The following is a 16631-nucleotide window of genomic DNA, read 5'->3' on the forward strand; positions in this document are numbered from 1 at the left end:
AGGTAAAATCTATATTCTATATTCATAAAGAAAAAATGTCTAATCAGAAACTGACATTCATATGGTATTAGGAAAATAAGATCGGCATCCGGAAAAGTGATGCAAAATTGAACTGATAGTATATAAAACTTAGTTGTTCCGGTCATCTGCCTGAAATCCAGTTCAAACATTGAATACCATGAAATTCGAATAGTCGTAACTTTTGATTCTATTCGGGTTATCGTGTAGAAACTCGTTTGTTCAGATAATTAAAAAAAAATTTCATTTATATTTGATCATTAAACCTGATCCGCGAAAGCATTGCTATTAAAAGATTTTAGCTGTCTATATATTATAACCCAGCATTCTATATTTCACTGTAAACCGTTTACAGCCAATTAGTGTAATTAACCACTCTGTTGCCAATGTTCTGTTACACTTTCAATGTTTCTGTCTAACCTGATATATTTCTTAGTTAATTTACTTCAATGGTTCTAAACTCAACTAATTAAATTAAGATAAAAGTAAGTTTTTGACTAGAAAAAAAAATTTTCAGAGAAGAATGAATTTTGCTTGTAAATAATCATTATGAAGTTTGTAATTTTAGTACAATATTCAATTATATAATAATTAAATTTTAATATACATAGTTCAGTAGAATTCTTCAACTTTTTAAGCACTCAGTAGCATTCTTATACAAACTAGTATCAGCTACCAGTATTCCCTAAAAAAAATTTAATAATTTTGTATATTCCCAAATTTTCTAAGTTCTCATTTTTACCCGACACCAAAAACCCGTTTTTTCCTTACTTATAATTAAGTTCTATATTAAAAGGAACCTTCACCGTATTAAAAACATAGCTATATTAATTACAATAAAATCGCAATTTGTTGTCCTGGTCCATTTCTAGGCTTATTCAAGTGTGCGAACCTTTTACGTAGTTCTTCCACCGCTCGCTGGAACTCTTCCACGCTGTCTGCAACTTGGTTCGTATTATGCTGGGAATTTTCTTGAGACTGAAACCCCTCGTCCCTATTCTTGTCCTCTCCTGCGTCATCGGCATCCGTACTAGTGGTGGAGGATTGAATTGATTCATTGCGCTTGGCCTCTCCAAGCAGAACCTGGCGGCGATACTGCGCAAAATCTGTGAAACCTTGATTCATGGAATTCAAAGGACGCGAAGCCGTTGAATATAGACCACCAGAAGGCATTGAAGCCAATGACAAAGATTGCGTAGTAGGCGATTGAAGGCCTGTATTAAATGTAGCAAATGAAGCTGCGCTCGGCGTTGGCGAAACATTTATGCCGCCGCGTACACTATTCACCGGTATAAATTCACCATTCGCACCAACAACTATTAATGTATTCGGTGGATACTGAACGTTATTCCCGACGTTCGAAATTGGCCGAGAAGTAGTGGATAAAAGGCTTGACAGTCTATTGGGATTGATTGGATTCGGTGTTGTCACCAAAATCAGATTTTCTGCCATTAATCCTTGCAAATCTTGTAAATCGCCTTGAAAAATGCGAAAACCTCCGCCACCACCACCTGGTTGGAATACAAAGTTTGTTGTTCAAAAAATAGTAAGCGCTAAAATAATTATTTACCGCCTCCGCCTCCAAATGCTCCTCCACCGCCACCACCTCCTCCTCCGCCACCGCCTCCACCTCCCCCTCCTCCGGTACCATTACCACCACCACCGCCACCGCCTCCGCCACCCCCACCACCTGCTCCAATAAAACCGAAACCTCCACCGAAATTTTGTGGCAAAAAAGGACAGCCGCATATGCCAGGTGGTCCTGGCGGTCCCGGAGGACCGCGTGCATGAGGATAATATGATGGCGTACCGTAGCCAGGCTCTCCTCTGGGACCAGGCGGCCCCATAGGTCCCGGCGCTCCGGGTTCACAGGCACATTTCATCAGCGATGCTCTAGTGCCCGTCCACACTGAAACTGTGAAAAATTTGGTAATCAGCAAAATATCTTAGTTTTGTTTTTAAGATGTCACTTACTGAAAATTGTAGTCAAGAGGCCACTGCACTTCATTCTAAACTTTATATTTTTCCAAATAAAATTACAAAAGCGATGATATCTCGTTCGAATTTCAGTTGACTATGAGAGACAAACTACATTCGCTCACTATTTATATACAACTGCTGAAAGTGAATTTTACCGTATGATAATGCCAGTCCGTTACTAGAAACAAAAAATAGAATTTAAATGCCGTTGAATGAGCTGGTCGTAAAGAAATATGTTTTCACTCATTCAGAACTTTCAACCATCGAATGCACTAAAATTTCAGTCTTTAAGAACTTGTCGCCGAAAGCCGTTACATTAAACGCACTCAATCCGTTATTTTATAATAAAAAAAGTTAACCACGTTGAGGTGTGCGACAATTCGATCGATACTAACCTGTCAATTATTGGTACAACAAAGCACCAAAGAACAATATGAATACTGCAGCGTTCATCCGTTAGTGAAAGAAGCATAAATGCATTGAATTGATGCACAATGCAATAAGAAGCGCGGCTTCATCGAGTCTCAAGCATACCTTACATTTGGACAAACAGCGGTGAATAAGAATACCATTTTGGAGGTCAACTGAACTAATGTAATGCGTAAGATTTAAACTTATTTGTTTTGATGTCTGGTGTTTTAAAAGCTATTCGCACAATAGGTGTCTAACGAAGATATTACCCTGAACCCTGTTTAGCGCCACTTTTTTATTTTTTCATAAGACCTGAAATCGTTAATGACGCGTTGAACGTTAGTTTTCAACTTGGTTTTCGTTGTCAGCATTATTTATTGACTTGTGACCGCAGAAAAAGTAGTTTAAGGGGGCAAAATGTTTAAATAGCAAATGAATATGCTCACTTCTTGTCTCCATGATTTTTAATTAATAGCAGTGTGTAAGTCAATGGTAATTTGTAAATGTCTATGAACATCAATAATATTTTTTAATTGAAATATATGTGAAAAAGTTAAGGATTTTAATTAAAAAGGGTGTGGTTTTAGACATGTGGTTTTCAAGAAGAAATAAAAGAAGAATTTAACTTTATTGTTATTGGGTTTGACATTATATTTTATAATTATTATAACTTTTTTATAAATAACCCAATTCTTGACGACTTCTATTATTATTCAAGTGTTGAATTTTGTAAGCCCTCAAACAAAGATCCTTTCGCAAAATATTCCGCAAAGTGGATGGGCACAGCTTCAATTACTGCACTTTTGCTTTCGATGACGGATGGGCTCATTCGATTCTTCTTCGATACTCTGCTCCATAGCGGCAATAACGTTTTCGTTGCGCACTGCATGCAATCTCTGAGAACGCGCACTATCCACTAGAGTAACTACTAATTGCTCAGTAACTACTAGTTGCTCAAATTATCGACTCTGCGATCAATTATGTCGACAGAAACGAGAGTGCGCGAACCGATCCATTATTTTGTAATAAATTTTAAGGATTTGTAAAAGTTGTTCCAGAGTAAATTTGCTTTTTATGAAATGGCAAACCACATCAAAATAAATCAAGTAACAGCTGTCAAAATGTCAACACCGAAAATAAGAATTATCTCATTGAAAGCCACACGTCTAAAAAAACACCCCTTGGTTCCTCAAAATTTAAGTTGTTTTCGTATAATCTGCTTTCAAAGTTATGTATGAATCGGTGTTCATTCGTTTAATTATGCGAAGTAGAACTGATCTCGGAAAATTACAAATGAAAATTTAAACAAATAAATGTACATACATACATATATGATATAATTTAAACGTTCAAAATGTGTAATTAAGTTAAGATTTCTCTTGTGTAGAGTTTGTAAAAATCCGTAATCTTAAAAAATTACATTTTCTGTCATAATATACTAAAGCTCTATTTTGGTTTAACTCCTGCAAAGGTCCTTTGTTTTAATGATATTATAGTCATGAACATTTAAGTCGACCGGAAATTTTAGAATAACTGCTTTCCTCAAAATTTGTTTTAACAATATGATATTTTCTTGTTTAATTACAGGAACGCTTACAGTAGAAGAGGTTTACAAAGATCGCGACCAATTCGCTGCGCTGGTACGCGAGGTAGCCGCACCTGATGTCGGCCGCATGGGCATTGAAATACTCTCATTCACCATCAAGGATGTCTACGATGATGTGCAATATCTGGCATCGTTGGGCAAAGCGCAAACGGCGAGCGTGAAGCGTGACGCTGATGCGGGTGTGGCCGAAGCCAACCGAGATGCCGGCATACGCGAAGCTGAATGTGAGAAGAGCGCCATGGATGTGAAGTATTCCACGGACACCAAAATCGAGGATAATTCGCGTATGTATAAATTGCAAAAGGCCAACTTTGATCAAGAGATCAATACAGCGAAAGCTGAATCGCAACTGGCTTACGAATTGCAAGCAGCAAAGATACGACAGAGAATACGTAACGAAGAAATACAAATCGAAGTTGTCGAACGTCGCAAGCAAATCGAAATCGAAGCGCAAGAAGTGCAGCGCAAGGAGCGCGAACTAATGGCTACCGTTAAACTGCCAGCCGAAGCGGAGTCACATCGTGTGCAGACAATTGCGCAGGGTAAACAGTAAGTATCATACGAGTATTACTCCGAGTGTAACGCTTTTAATGAAATATTCTTCGTGTTTCCTACGCAGGTGTCAGACAATTGAGGCGGCACGCGCAGATGCCGAAAAGATACGTAAAATAGGTTCAGCCGAAGCTCATGCCATTGAGCTTGTCGGCAAAGCAGAGGCGGAACGCATGCGTATGAAGGCACATGTCTACAAACAGTATGGCGACGCTGCCATCATGAATATTGTGCTCGAATCTCTGCCTAAGGTGAGTAATACTGGACAGTTAGTTCCAAATAGCATCTACATAAATTTTACTGGACTCATCCTTTTATGCTAGTTTTACTATCGAAAGAAATTTTTGGATTGAAAATTTATAGCTTGCTTGCTATAGCATGCTTCTAATAGATTTATTGCCCTAAAAGATAAATAATTCTAAAATAATACCATTCGTAAAAAATTTGTGAGCAAGAAATTGCCCTCACTATCAACGCATTAAAGAATTCAAAGACGCACTCAACATCTTTTATAAATAGAATATACAAATTTTGGTTGTTGCTTTGACCTTCGGTTCAAAGAGATGCTTCTCAATGAGACACATTTCACTCCACACCGAGAACCATTAATCAACTAGGGTTATACAGGTTAATAGTTTCCATAGTTGAAATGTTTTAATTTTCTATACAAATATCAGTTTCTTTGTAAAAATAAAATATTTCTTTCTTTCTCCGAACAAATTGCTGAGACCCGGCTACTATAGCTGATAGCTACCGTACAAGCTAAACGCTCAAAATTAAGCCTTTGATGGTAAACTTTTTTGTTTGACAAGATGTCTTCCCTGAATTCGGCGGGCATTATTGCAAAGCAATACTAAAATTTTCGAACAAATTTTTTAGTTCGGACCACTATAGCATAGCATATACATAGCTGCGATACAAACTGCACGACAAAATCAAGCTCTTGTATGAAAAATATTTTATTTGTGAAGAGTATTATAGCTTCGTTGCAAACAAGGTTAACGTTTTTTCTTGTTTTTTTTTTTATAGATCGCTGCCGAAGTAGCTGCCCCACTCGCCAAGACCGATGAGATCGTACTCATTGGCGGCAACGATAACATAACCAACGATGTGACACGTCTAGTAGCACAATTGCCACCGTCCATTAATGCAATCACCGGCGTCGATTTGTCGAAAGTATTATCCAAAATACCCGGAGCCAAGGCGTGAAATTCAATGCAACACTCAAGCATGCAAACGCCTCAAGATGCCCGAACGATGATGTTGATGACATAAAGATTAAAACGTGAAATGGAACAAGTTGGAAAATGATAACTGAAACACAAAACAAACGAAATATTATGATAAAATAATAAATGACACAAATTATGACGAAAAATGGAGAAGAAGAAAGTGCTAAACATAAACGAATTATAATATAAAATGAATTACAAAAACAACAAAAAGAAAGCTATATTTTAGCACAATGTTCAGAAATCAATAAAGCAAAGTAACAGTTCAATCTAAGCAAAGATAAATATTAAAACACAAAAGGAAAATAAAAAATTGGATAAAAGAGTAAAAAGTATACACAAAACTAAAAGCGAACTCTGGCTTAAGCGTCTATTTTGCATTGAATTAGTAATCTAAATATACTCGCCTCCTTAATATAAATGTACAACACACTTTTATACAAGCAAGCATATACAATCTTACAGAGTATCTTTATATGTACATATGTATATTTAAAAAGAATTTAAATTATTTAGAAAAACGTTCTAGGCACAAACGTAACTACAATAAAGTTTCTACAAATGTTCGCGAATTTCCTTTATAACTACAGTAGTGCGTAAAGAAGGAAACTAAATAAATTAAAATTAGTTTTTACAAAACTGACTGGTAAAAAAATATATCTATATAACTCTCTTCCGTTTCATAGCCACATACATGCATTGTAAATGAACTATATTCTTGTCTCAGTGTCTCCCAATCAAAAGAAATATGAACATAAAATATGTATAGCGACTTTCTCAATTAAAAGTATTCAAAGTTAACAATGTACTCTTTGTAATTTAGTTTTGTATGTGTAAATTTTGATTTTACAATAATGAAAAAAGTGTTTGACTTAGCAAAAGTAAAAAAAATTATATGACAACACTTTAACCAGTTCTGAACAATTAACTGCTGCCATTTTCCAAATTGTTAAAATTTTCTCGACTTACATTACACTATGTATAACTTTTTAAAATTTTTCAAATTTACAATTAAAAATAATAATAATTAAAATAATAAATTAAAAAGTTGTTGTATTAGCAGGTGTTCAGCTTGATATTTTATATAGTACATACACACTGCAGATATAATACATAGTCTTCTGAAAGTTCACTCGAAGCATATGTTTATAAAAATTACATATACATATATTTGGAAAAAAAAATACAGGAAAGCAGCAGTTCTACAATGAATATGCGTTTCGAAACATCACATTTATTATAAGTCTATACTTTATCAAAATAATTTAATGATACGCTTTCTTTTACAGTTTACGCGGCTTAAACTTGTGCAATGAAATCGATAGCTCAATTTCAAAAACACATAAGCTATTAATTACAAGATAAGCTGTGTAGACGCAGACTTCTCCACCAAATTGAACATCAAAAATATTGCAATAGCGAAATGTATATTTAGTAAGAAAAAATAGTGCTTATTTGGACAACCAAATTTATATGAATTTATATTAATACACTTTAGGTGACATTTTGCAGTTAATATCGCTAGAACAAAAAAATCAAACCGATTGTATGCTGGAACTGTCTGTTGAAAGCAAATAAACGTTTCTTGGAAAATCATACAAGTTATTTGTAGGAATTACAAAAAATGCTCAATAAAGGAAATTCAGTTTAACATTTAAGCTTTAGCTACAAATTTACAAAATCAGTTCGCACATCAATTTATTACATTTAGAAGGCATCACATTCGAAAAAACTTACATACGTCATGCAATAGATGAATAATAATTTAAAAAAATATGATATCTTTTTCCATTTCGTTGTGACATATTTTTAACTATGCGTGAAGCAAACAAAAAATACGTATTTTGAGCAACAAACTTGCATTATTGTTTTTTTTTTTTAATTATGAAGTTCGAATAAACAGTTTATCAGTTTTCAATAAAGTGGAGAAGACTATGAGTTTATTATTGAATTTATTTAAATTAAGTGACCCTCACTTAGTTTTTCCAATATAGAACAATGTGTTCCATGTTTATATGCACTGTATTAACACTCGATTACGGTATCGATTTCTCATAAAACTTGATAAAAATACCACAATTTTCCTCAACACAACATGCATTTACAACATTTCTTTACTTCTTAGCAATGTATAAAACTAAAAATATTATTTAAACCCTAAAAAATAACAAATTTATGTTACGACTTTTATAGTAGAAACCCTTAAAATTTGCCAGTCTTTATATGTATGTGCTCTATTTGGAAAGTTTTGCATACAATTTTTCAAGCGAAATTTTTTTTACCTTTTCAATTTCTTTACATGTTACTACCGCACAATCCAAAGGCATATGTATGTAGTTATGGTATGTACGAGTAGTATGCAGTAGGCAAATATCTGTGTATTTTTGACCAAAAATTTTTTTTCATTTTGGTACATATAATTTCAAGGATTTGCATATTAATTTAATTAGAAAAAAAATAATAATAATTAATTAATAGAACTTGAGAGAATTACTCACTTAAGTTAAATTCTTTTGCCAAATTTTCAGTCACGTACAATTGTGTAAAGACTTAAGTAAGAGTTTTATATGTGCATATTAGACATATCGTTTCGAAAATTAGTTTTTATTGAAAATATTTCACATTAAATTTAGTTGAAAATAACGAAATATCATTTGCCATATCAAATCGAGTATTGGGAATTTATTACGATTGTTGATTTCTATAAATTAAAAAAATATATAAATACGTACTGTTAATTTTTGTTATTATTATTAAAGTTTGTTTGTTCCGTATATGTTATTACGTAATCATTAAAAAAAAACCATACATTTGCTAGGCATATTCTTCTTCTTTTTATTTGTTGTTTTGAGTTCACAAACACAATAACACGAGTATATATACATATATACACAGATTATATACTATGGTTTATCGCAATATAAATAAAGTATACATCGTATATAAGCATATAACAAATATTTCTTAACTGTACCATATTTTATTGAAATTACTGCAAATTTTTTTAAAATTATTACCTTTATATCAAACAATCAAACACAAAATCGAGTGTATACAAGCCTAAGGAACAAAACTATAACAATTTTAGAGCATTTAAATTGTCTATCTGATAAACTATTGATATTTGTAAGTATTTACTTTTTGGAAATTTATTTAGTTTAAAAAAATTGCAAATTAAAATGATGATAAATATAATGTTAACTTAACTTCAGCGTAAATGAGTAAAGTGCTTTACAGTTATACAGTCACGCCATGTAAACGCCACACAAATACTGCGAAGCATTTTCAAATTCATGCAAAATATGCTGGAACACACACACTCAATAATGTTCAATCGGAAATACAATATATTTACTTATACATACATACATATGTATATTTATAAAGCATTAGCCACAGTCAACAATTGTAAAAGAACAAAATGGCTAAAATATACATAAAAGGAGTTTAGATTGTAATATAATATTTTGTAAAAACCGTACACCTTGAATGAAGATTTAAATAAATTGTACTTTTGTGTATTGATAATAAAATTAACGCAATTTATTTGTTTTCATTTGTATTTTTTTTTGTTTGTTTTAACATTTCTTTATTTATTCCATCTGCTTGTTAAAGAGTTTGGGTATAGTCATAAATTACAATTTTAAATAACTCTTTGGCCAGTATATTAGTTTATTTTATAAAACTAAAAACATTGCATATTAAATAAGGTTTCGACTTGACTTGATAGAAATTGGCAAAAAGGTAATAATGTGGGATCCAAGTAGAGGTATTTTTTTTCAATAGAATTTTTAGATACACAACTCATTGTCAAGCTGTCATGCTATTTTTGTTCGACATTGTTTGGCATTTCATCATGGAAAGACTTACGCCTGAACAACATTTACAAATCATTCAACTTTCTTAAGAAAATTCACATTCTGTAAAGAATGAGTTTCGCGCGCTTCGCTCAACTTATGGTAATCGACCTACATACTAAGCGCACTATTCGCAACATTATCACCCATCTTAAGACCCAGCATTCATTATTGGATAATATTCGACTGAACAGACAGATAAAGCGACAATTTTGCACTTCATTGTAATTGCAACTAGTGATAAATATAAACTAACAATCAATATTCTTCTCAATTTATAAAGTAAAACAATAAAGCTGTAATAACAAACTTTTTTTTTAAACTAAACTTAATTAAGTATTATGATATTTTTTGTTTTCTTAGATTCTTAAGAGATCATGAAACGTTGTTCTTTTCAGTCTGTGCTTGCTATTTCTAGTCTCTCCTAGTTGTCGAGCTTCAGTGTTTACATGATTTTGTAACCTTTTTGCATGTTTCGATGCCTTAAATGACTTCCCGAACCATTTTTAAATGAAGATCACGATGCAGATCCGAATTGCGTATGTACCACGGGACATTTACAATTTTTCGCAGAGCTTTGTTTTGGAATATTTACACCGCTTCATTGTATAACGGTGCAGCCATCCCCACAGTTGAATTCCGTATGTCCTTGGGGTACAACTGTTTTTATCGGCTGTAATGTAGTATATGATTATCCCTGCTTGATTCTGAAGTAGCGGTTGCTCAGGTAAGAGTCAACTAGGTCGGTAAGATACTGTGGAAACGCCTGGAATACGTTAAAAAAAACAGCTGTGCAATTGTGCTTTTTTCCATCGCAGCTTCGATTATTCTCGTTATTCGATGAACTCTTGATCTATTGTAGAATGTTGAGAATCCAAAAACTTCAATTATGTTCTGTAGTTTGGACAAAATAGACAACAGTGAGATTGGACGTTGTCTTGTCCAATGCCTCATGCGCGCTTTTGCCAGGTTTTTGTACCATAATGATTTCAGATACTTTCCATGACAGTGGGACCTCAGATTTAAGCAAGCATTTATTATCGTCGTAAGCTTTGCTATTGCTTTTCACGTTAGATTTTTTTCTTCGTCGCTTTTGGCCCTGGATCTGTTTGGCTTTCTGAGGGATGTAGTCGGCAATATTGGTTTCCTAACATTTTTTACAGCTTTCCAAAGGGAATATTTTGTATTTTTGTTTTCGTTAATTTCTCAATATATAGATATTTGGGTGGTTCGAGCAATACGTCTTGTAGTTTTTGAATTTAACGAAAGTCTCAATAGTAAAATTGGGTTCGAATATAAGGCAAATATTTCTTTGTCTTCAACATGGAGTAAGGTCTCTAATTCTTTTTTACATTTGGGCAAGCCAATTGCATTCCCGCACGGAGTGAGAAAAATATAGCAACCGTTGCTGAGAGTGGAGGATGGAGTCATGTGTAGAAGTTCAGACAAGTGAGGAAAATTCTCTGATCGCCATTCACTTGGGAGTGGCCAGAAACGATTCTTTTACATATGGCTCAAGCAGCTCACGACTTCCGGTCTTTGACCAAGTATCCTCTGGGTAGCTGGAAAACATGCCTTTGAAGTGGAACTAAAGTGAGAACGGTTGTGCGCTGGGTTTGGGACCCGCCAAAAGACAAAACAACCTCGGATGAGAGATCCCCCTTTTGATGACGACCATGGCAAACGAAATAAGGACTACGATTTAAGGGCATGCACCTGGAATGTCCGGTCCCTTAATTGGGAAGGTGCCGCTGCCCAGCTGGTTGATGTCCTCGTTAGAGTGAAGGCTGACATTACCGGCGTCCAAGAAATGCGATGGACGGGACAAGGACAGATACGGGTAGGTCCTTGTGACATTTACTACAGTGGCCATATAAAGGAGCGCAAGTTTGGTGTTGGATTCGTGGTGAGAGAGAGACTCCGTCGCCGAGTACTATCATTCACTCCGGAGAATGAACGTCTAGCCACAATCCGCATCAAAGCGAAATTCTTCAACATATCGCTGATTTGCGCGCACGCCCCGACGAAAGAGAAGGACGATGTGACCAAAGATGCCTTCTATGAGCGCTTGAAGCGCACCTATGAGAGCTGCCCCCGTCACGATATCAAAATTGTGCTTGGCGACTTTAACGCCAGGGTGGGCAAAGAAGGTATATTTGGCACTACGGTCGGTAAATTCAGCATCTATGCCGAAACATCCCCTAATGGATAGAGGCTGATCGACTTCGCCGGGGCCGGAAATATAGTTATCTGTAGCACCAGATTCCAGCATAAGAAAATTCATCAAGCTACCTGGCTGTCTCCGGATCGAAAAACCACCAACCAGATCGATCAAGTTATGATAGACGGAAGTTACGTCTCCAGTGTTTTAGATGTGCATCGACTGGGACCACTACTTTGTTGCAGCCAAAATACGCACCCGCCTCTGTGCAGCAAAAACGCACGTCAACAAACACAAGGAAGTTTCGACGTCGAGAAGCTGCAATCACAACAGACAGCAGAATGATTTTCTACTCGGCTTGCACTCCTGCTCTCTGAGAGCACTCGTCAAAAACTCGGTATGAGAGAACTGTGAGATGGCATTTCAAACTTCTTGCCGAAACCATTGGTTTCCGGAAAACGCAGCACAACAGCTGGTACCACGACGAGTGCCGTGTCGCAGCGGAAAAAATACCATTTGCAGACAGAGAAAGAGAGGCTAAAATGCGTAAGTATGAAGAACTTGATAAGCTGACCGACAGGGGAAATTCTCGAAAATTCTACGAAAAAATGCGACGGATTACAGAAGGTTTCAAGACCTTACTCTTGCAGAACCCCCAAAGGCGATCTAGTGACCGATGCCCAGAGCATACTTAAATTATGGAGGGAAAACTTCTCCAGCCTGCTGAATGACAGTGAACGTACAACGCCAGAAGAAGGCGAATCCGATTCCCCAATCGAAGACGATGGAGCACACGTTCCATTGTCCGACCATGAAGAAGTTCGAGTAGCAAATATCGGTATGAAGAACAACAACTGATAAGGAGCATGCATCAGCTTCTTTGTAAAATATGTAAAACTGATTGGACCTTATCTGTGTGACTTTAGACCTGGTAAATCAATAACCCACCAGATACTCACCATACACCAAATTTTGGAAAATACGTCTGAAAGAATCGACACAGACCACCTCTTCGTCGATTTAAAAGCTGCTTACGACAGCACGAAAACGAGCTGCCTTTATGCCGCAATGAAACACACGTAGATTAACCTACCGGTCTAGTCAAGTAAGCGAAGAAATCTCAAGTTGCACAAGCAGTGCGCTAAGTGAGAAAATTAAAGATCTGAAAAATAAAAAATCTCCCGGTTACGTCTGATTACTGATCCAAAAACGCTTCCTCAAATAGATATACAACATTATTAACGCGGCTTTTCATCTTAACTACGCCAACTTATTGGAAAATTACTGAACTTACTTTACTGTACATGATTCAAAAGCTAGAAAAAGCAGGATATGATGTATCTTCTTAGAGGCTCATATCACTTCTACCGTTAGTATCGAAGCTTATTGAGAAAATTCCCATAAAACGTCTCAATAAAATCATATAATGAAAAACCATAATTCCAGCGCATTAGTTTGGGTTTCGAGCTAACCATTCTACGATTAATAAAATCCACAGAGTTACACACATTATTGAAAGAGCCTTTGAGGAAAAAAATTCTGATCTACCGTGTTTTTAGATGTTGCAGAAGCATTCAGTAAAACTTGTCAAAAGGGACTGCTTTTGAAATTGAAATTGATTTTACCGAAACACAGGCCCGTAGCCAGCTTTTCATTTCGGGGGGGGCTGAAGTAAAAACATATATAAACTTTAAATTTTCTGTTTATTAAAAAAAACAATATAAATTTATATACATATTATTTAAATTATTTGGTAGTTGTAACTTAAATAAGTAATATTTTTCTTTTCTTCTTGCTTGCCATATCATTAATTACTTCATCTGGATGTATTTTAATATCCCAGTGCACTGCAATAACAGCAAGTGCACTCAGCCGCTCATTGCCCATCACACTGCGTGGTAAAGTTTTTATTCTTTTTAAGGTTGAAGAAGTTCTTTCGAAGGAAGCGGTCGTCACTGGAAGAGTTGGTAAAATTGTAAGCAGGTAGTGAATATTTTTAAAATACGTTGCATCGCAATGTTGCAGTAATTTCAACACTTCTATGGTTGGATCTATTGTTGATAAGCTGCAACACCACAATCGATACTCTGATTTTAATGCTGTTATTGATATTTGCTCCTCGAAGAAAATAGTTAAATTTTTTAATTCTTTGGCATTATCAATTGCAGCAAAACCTGGGAGTAGAATTTGAAATGACGAGAGTATATCCTCATTCACTAATAAACGTTCTGTCATGTTTTGAATCAGAGCATCAACGCATGGAATAAATATTGTAACTCTGAAGTGGCTTTCAGGGGTTGTGCAAGGTGGATTAGCACTAGTAGTTTGACGCGAAGTCACTCTAGGCACTACAAGATCTATGTCAAAAAGATCTTTAGACTGTTTGGAAAATACCGTTGAAAAAACCATCCGCTGTTTCTCTTATCTGGTGCAGAGTTCTTATTAATTCTTTGGCTCGGTTCATTGCTGATACAAAATCCATAGATTTTTCTTGGAGTTGCACAGACAGTGGCAGCGTTAAGCTGAACAATTGCTCACAGACGAATAGACTAAGCAAAAAATCGCTTTTCTCTACCGCTGGTAAGAAGGCTGATGCTTTAGTCGAAATGGACCATGTCTTACTCGAAATTATTTCCAAACTTAGTACAATGAATTTGAAAAGCTCCACAAAGCTTATAAGGCTTTCATGCCTTTCTATAAACCTTGTTTCACAAAGGCGAACAAGTCGTCTTTTTTTGCTTTCTGGTGCGTGCTTCTGTATAACGTCCTGGAAAGTTGTGTTTGCATTTGAATGGTTTCTAAATAAATTTGCTATTTCATTGACAATACCAAGGCAGCTCCGTATTGAAGGTAATGACATAGTATTAGAAAGCGCAAGGTTCAATCGGTGACTACCGCAATGAACATATCGTGCTTTTGGATACAGTTGTCTTATCCTGGTTTGCACTCCACTTAAATGCACTGACATGTTTGCTGCTCCGTCATATCTCTGTCCAACCAACTTCGCCATATCAAGATGGAGATCTGTACAACGCTTAAGTAGGACTTTCGATAAGTTTTCAGTCACCGTCTATTGTAGTTGCGTACGACTGTTATAGGTTTGAGCTGAGTTGTGTATAAGAGTTTCAAAAGATTCAGTCAGTGATAAATCTGTGTTCTTGGCGATGTATTTAAAGAATTTCCTTATTTCCAGAGGGCTGGCTTTCGCGTTAAACAAGGAGACAAATATTCTATTGTTTGGGAAATAAAAGCAGGAGTTCCACAAGGTTGTGTGTTGGGCCCTCTTCTTTATATTGTATTTGTATAAACAAAATATAAAAAAAGTAAGTAATCTCGATTTTTTTGGTACAATTTAAACACGATTTATTGATTTTGTAAAACATTTTATGAACTTATATGTTCTCCATTTTGATCCAATATCCTTTGCCATCCTTCGGGCAAGAGATTGATTCCTCGCTCATAATATGTTTGATCCTTGCAGGCTGGTCCAAGTGGTTTTTGACGACCCGTTTTAAGGTGAAAATTGTCCCATCCAACAAATTTTGCAGGGACCAAAAGTTCCCGGAATATACTGGTTGTGGTAACACGTCCCATTCAAGCTGAAAAAGCCTTTGGCGTGTCATCAAACTTGTATGATCTCTCCTAATATCTTGGTAGAACAATACACCTTTTTTATAGATCATTTCAGGATTCTTCTGTTCAATTTATCCAGCTGATCACAATACGCTTCATTCTTTGGTATTCTGAGGCAAAAGCTCAAAGTAAAAGATGGTTTGAGCTAGTTCATCCTTTTTAGACCATGATCTCTTCCGCTTTGCATTCTTATAACAGTCCGTTTCAAAAATGTACGTTTCTTTGACGTTCGATAAGCAAATTACAGTCGTTGAGGTGACAAAGTAGCTTTTGTTCTTTTAGAACATGAGGAACCCATATGTCAAGCTTCGAAATTAATGCTAGGCGTTTCGTGTGCTTGTGAAGGGTCGCGTTAGACAAATTTAATCTTTCAGCAATCTCTCAAGTTATAATTCGACGATCAACCAAGACTTTACTTTATACACATCGGCTTCAAGAAGCCTTCCAGGACGTGGTGCATCCTCAAGATCGAAATTGCCGGAACGAAATTTTGCAAACCAATTTCGGCCTTGGCATTCGATCAAAACATCTCACCCTTCACATCTCATAATTCACACCTTGCTTGAACAGTATTTTGTTTACAATCGTATAATACATTCTCTTAGACACCGACTGTTAACAGTTCGGTTGATTCGGAAGAGTAATTTTGTTTTGACCAAATGGTAGATCCATGGGTAGTGCATACCCTGTTAAGGAATTAGTTTGCAGTCAACGGCACTTCGGGAAATGTTCAAGAGCTGCTTTGACCACTAGTTTTGAGTATTCTTCAGACATTTCTAAAGTATCCAGAACAAAATTTCGACTTAGTTTCTCGGTATAACAAGAGCTCTGCCTGCGTAATATAGTCGACGTTGCGAGTTTTCGAGAGAAAAGTTCTGCGAAAGATTTATGGTCCTTTGCGCGTAGGCCGAATATCGCATTCGATGGAACAATGAGCTGTACCAGATATACGACGATATTAACATAGTTCAGCGAATTCAAAGACAGCGGCTACGGTGGCTATGTCATGTTGTCCGGATGGACGAAAGCGCTCCTGCTCTGAAAGTACTCGACGCAGTACCCGCCGGCGGAAGCAGAGGAAGAGGAAGACCTCTACTCCGTTGGAAGAAACAGGTGGATATGGACCTGGCTTCGCTTGGAATATCCAATTGTCGCCACGTAACGAAAAGAAGAAACGACTG

General features: G+C 35.9%; 2 protein-coding genes across 4 annotated transcripts in view; one reads left to right on the forward strand and one right to left on the reverse strand.

Annotated features, from left to right (window-relative positions):
* Positions 1 to 9341, forward strand: part of LOC105233463 (flotillin-2) — a 351794-nt gene extending 342453 nt beyond the window's left edge. For all 3 annotated transcript variants that reach the window (XM_049455699.1, XM_049455698.1, XM_049455700.1), the window contains 3 exons: positions 3997 to 4564; positions 4635 to 4818; positions 5597 to 9341. In XM_049455699.1, coding sequence (XP_049311656.1) covers positions 3997 to 4564; positions 4635 to 4818; positions 5597 to 5776 — 932 coding nt within the window. In that variant the 3' untranslated portion in view covers positions 5777 to 9341. The remainder of the gene's footprint in view (positions 1 to 3996; positions 4565 to 4634; positions 4819 to 5596) is intronic.
* Positions 1152 to 2398, reverse strand: LOC125778385 (uncharacterized). The gene is made up of 2 exons (XM_049455723.1): positions 1993 to 2398; positions 1152 to 1933 (listed from the first exon to the last, which is right to left on the reverse strand). Exons 1-2 carry the CDS (start codon positions 2024 to 2026, stop codon positions 1581 to 1583), a joined length of 387 nt encoding a protein of 128 aa, XP_049311680.1. The 5' UTR covers positions 2027 to 2398; the 3' UTR covers positions 1152 to 1580.
* Positions 9342 to 16631: the final 7290 nt, after the last annotated feature.

This window comes from Bactrocera dorsalis, chromosome 4 (genome assembly GCF_023373825.1).
Source record: "Bactrocera dorsalis isolate Fly_Bdor chromosome 4, ASM2337382v1, whole genome shotgun sequence".
Classification (NCBI taxonomy): domain Eukaryota; kingdom Metazoa; phylum Arthropoda; class Insecta; order Diptera; family Tephritidae; genus Bactrocera; species Bactrocera dorsalis.

Excerpts from the sequence above, each read along its gene's own strand:
- LOC125778385 (XM_049455723.1), bottom strand. The coding sequence starts at position 2,026 with ATGAAGTGCAGTGGCCTCTTGACTACAATTTTCA. Across the intron at positions 1,934-1,992 it reads CCTCTTGACTACAATTTTCA|TTTCAGTGTGGACGGGCACT; the intron begins GTAAGTGACATC and ends AATTTTTCACAG.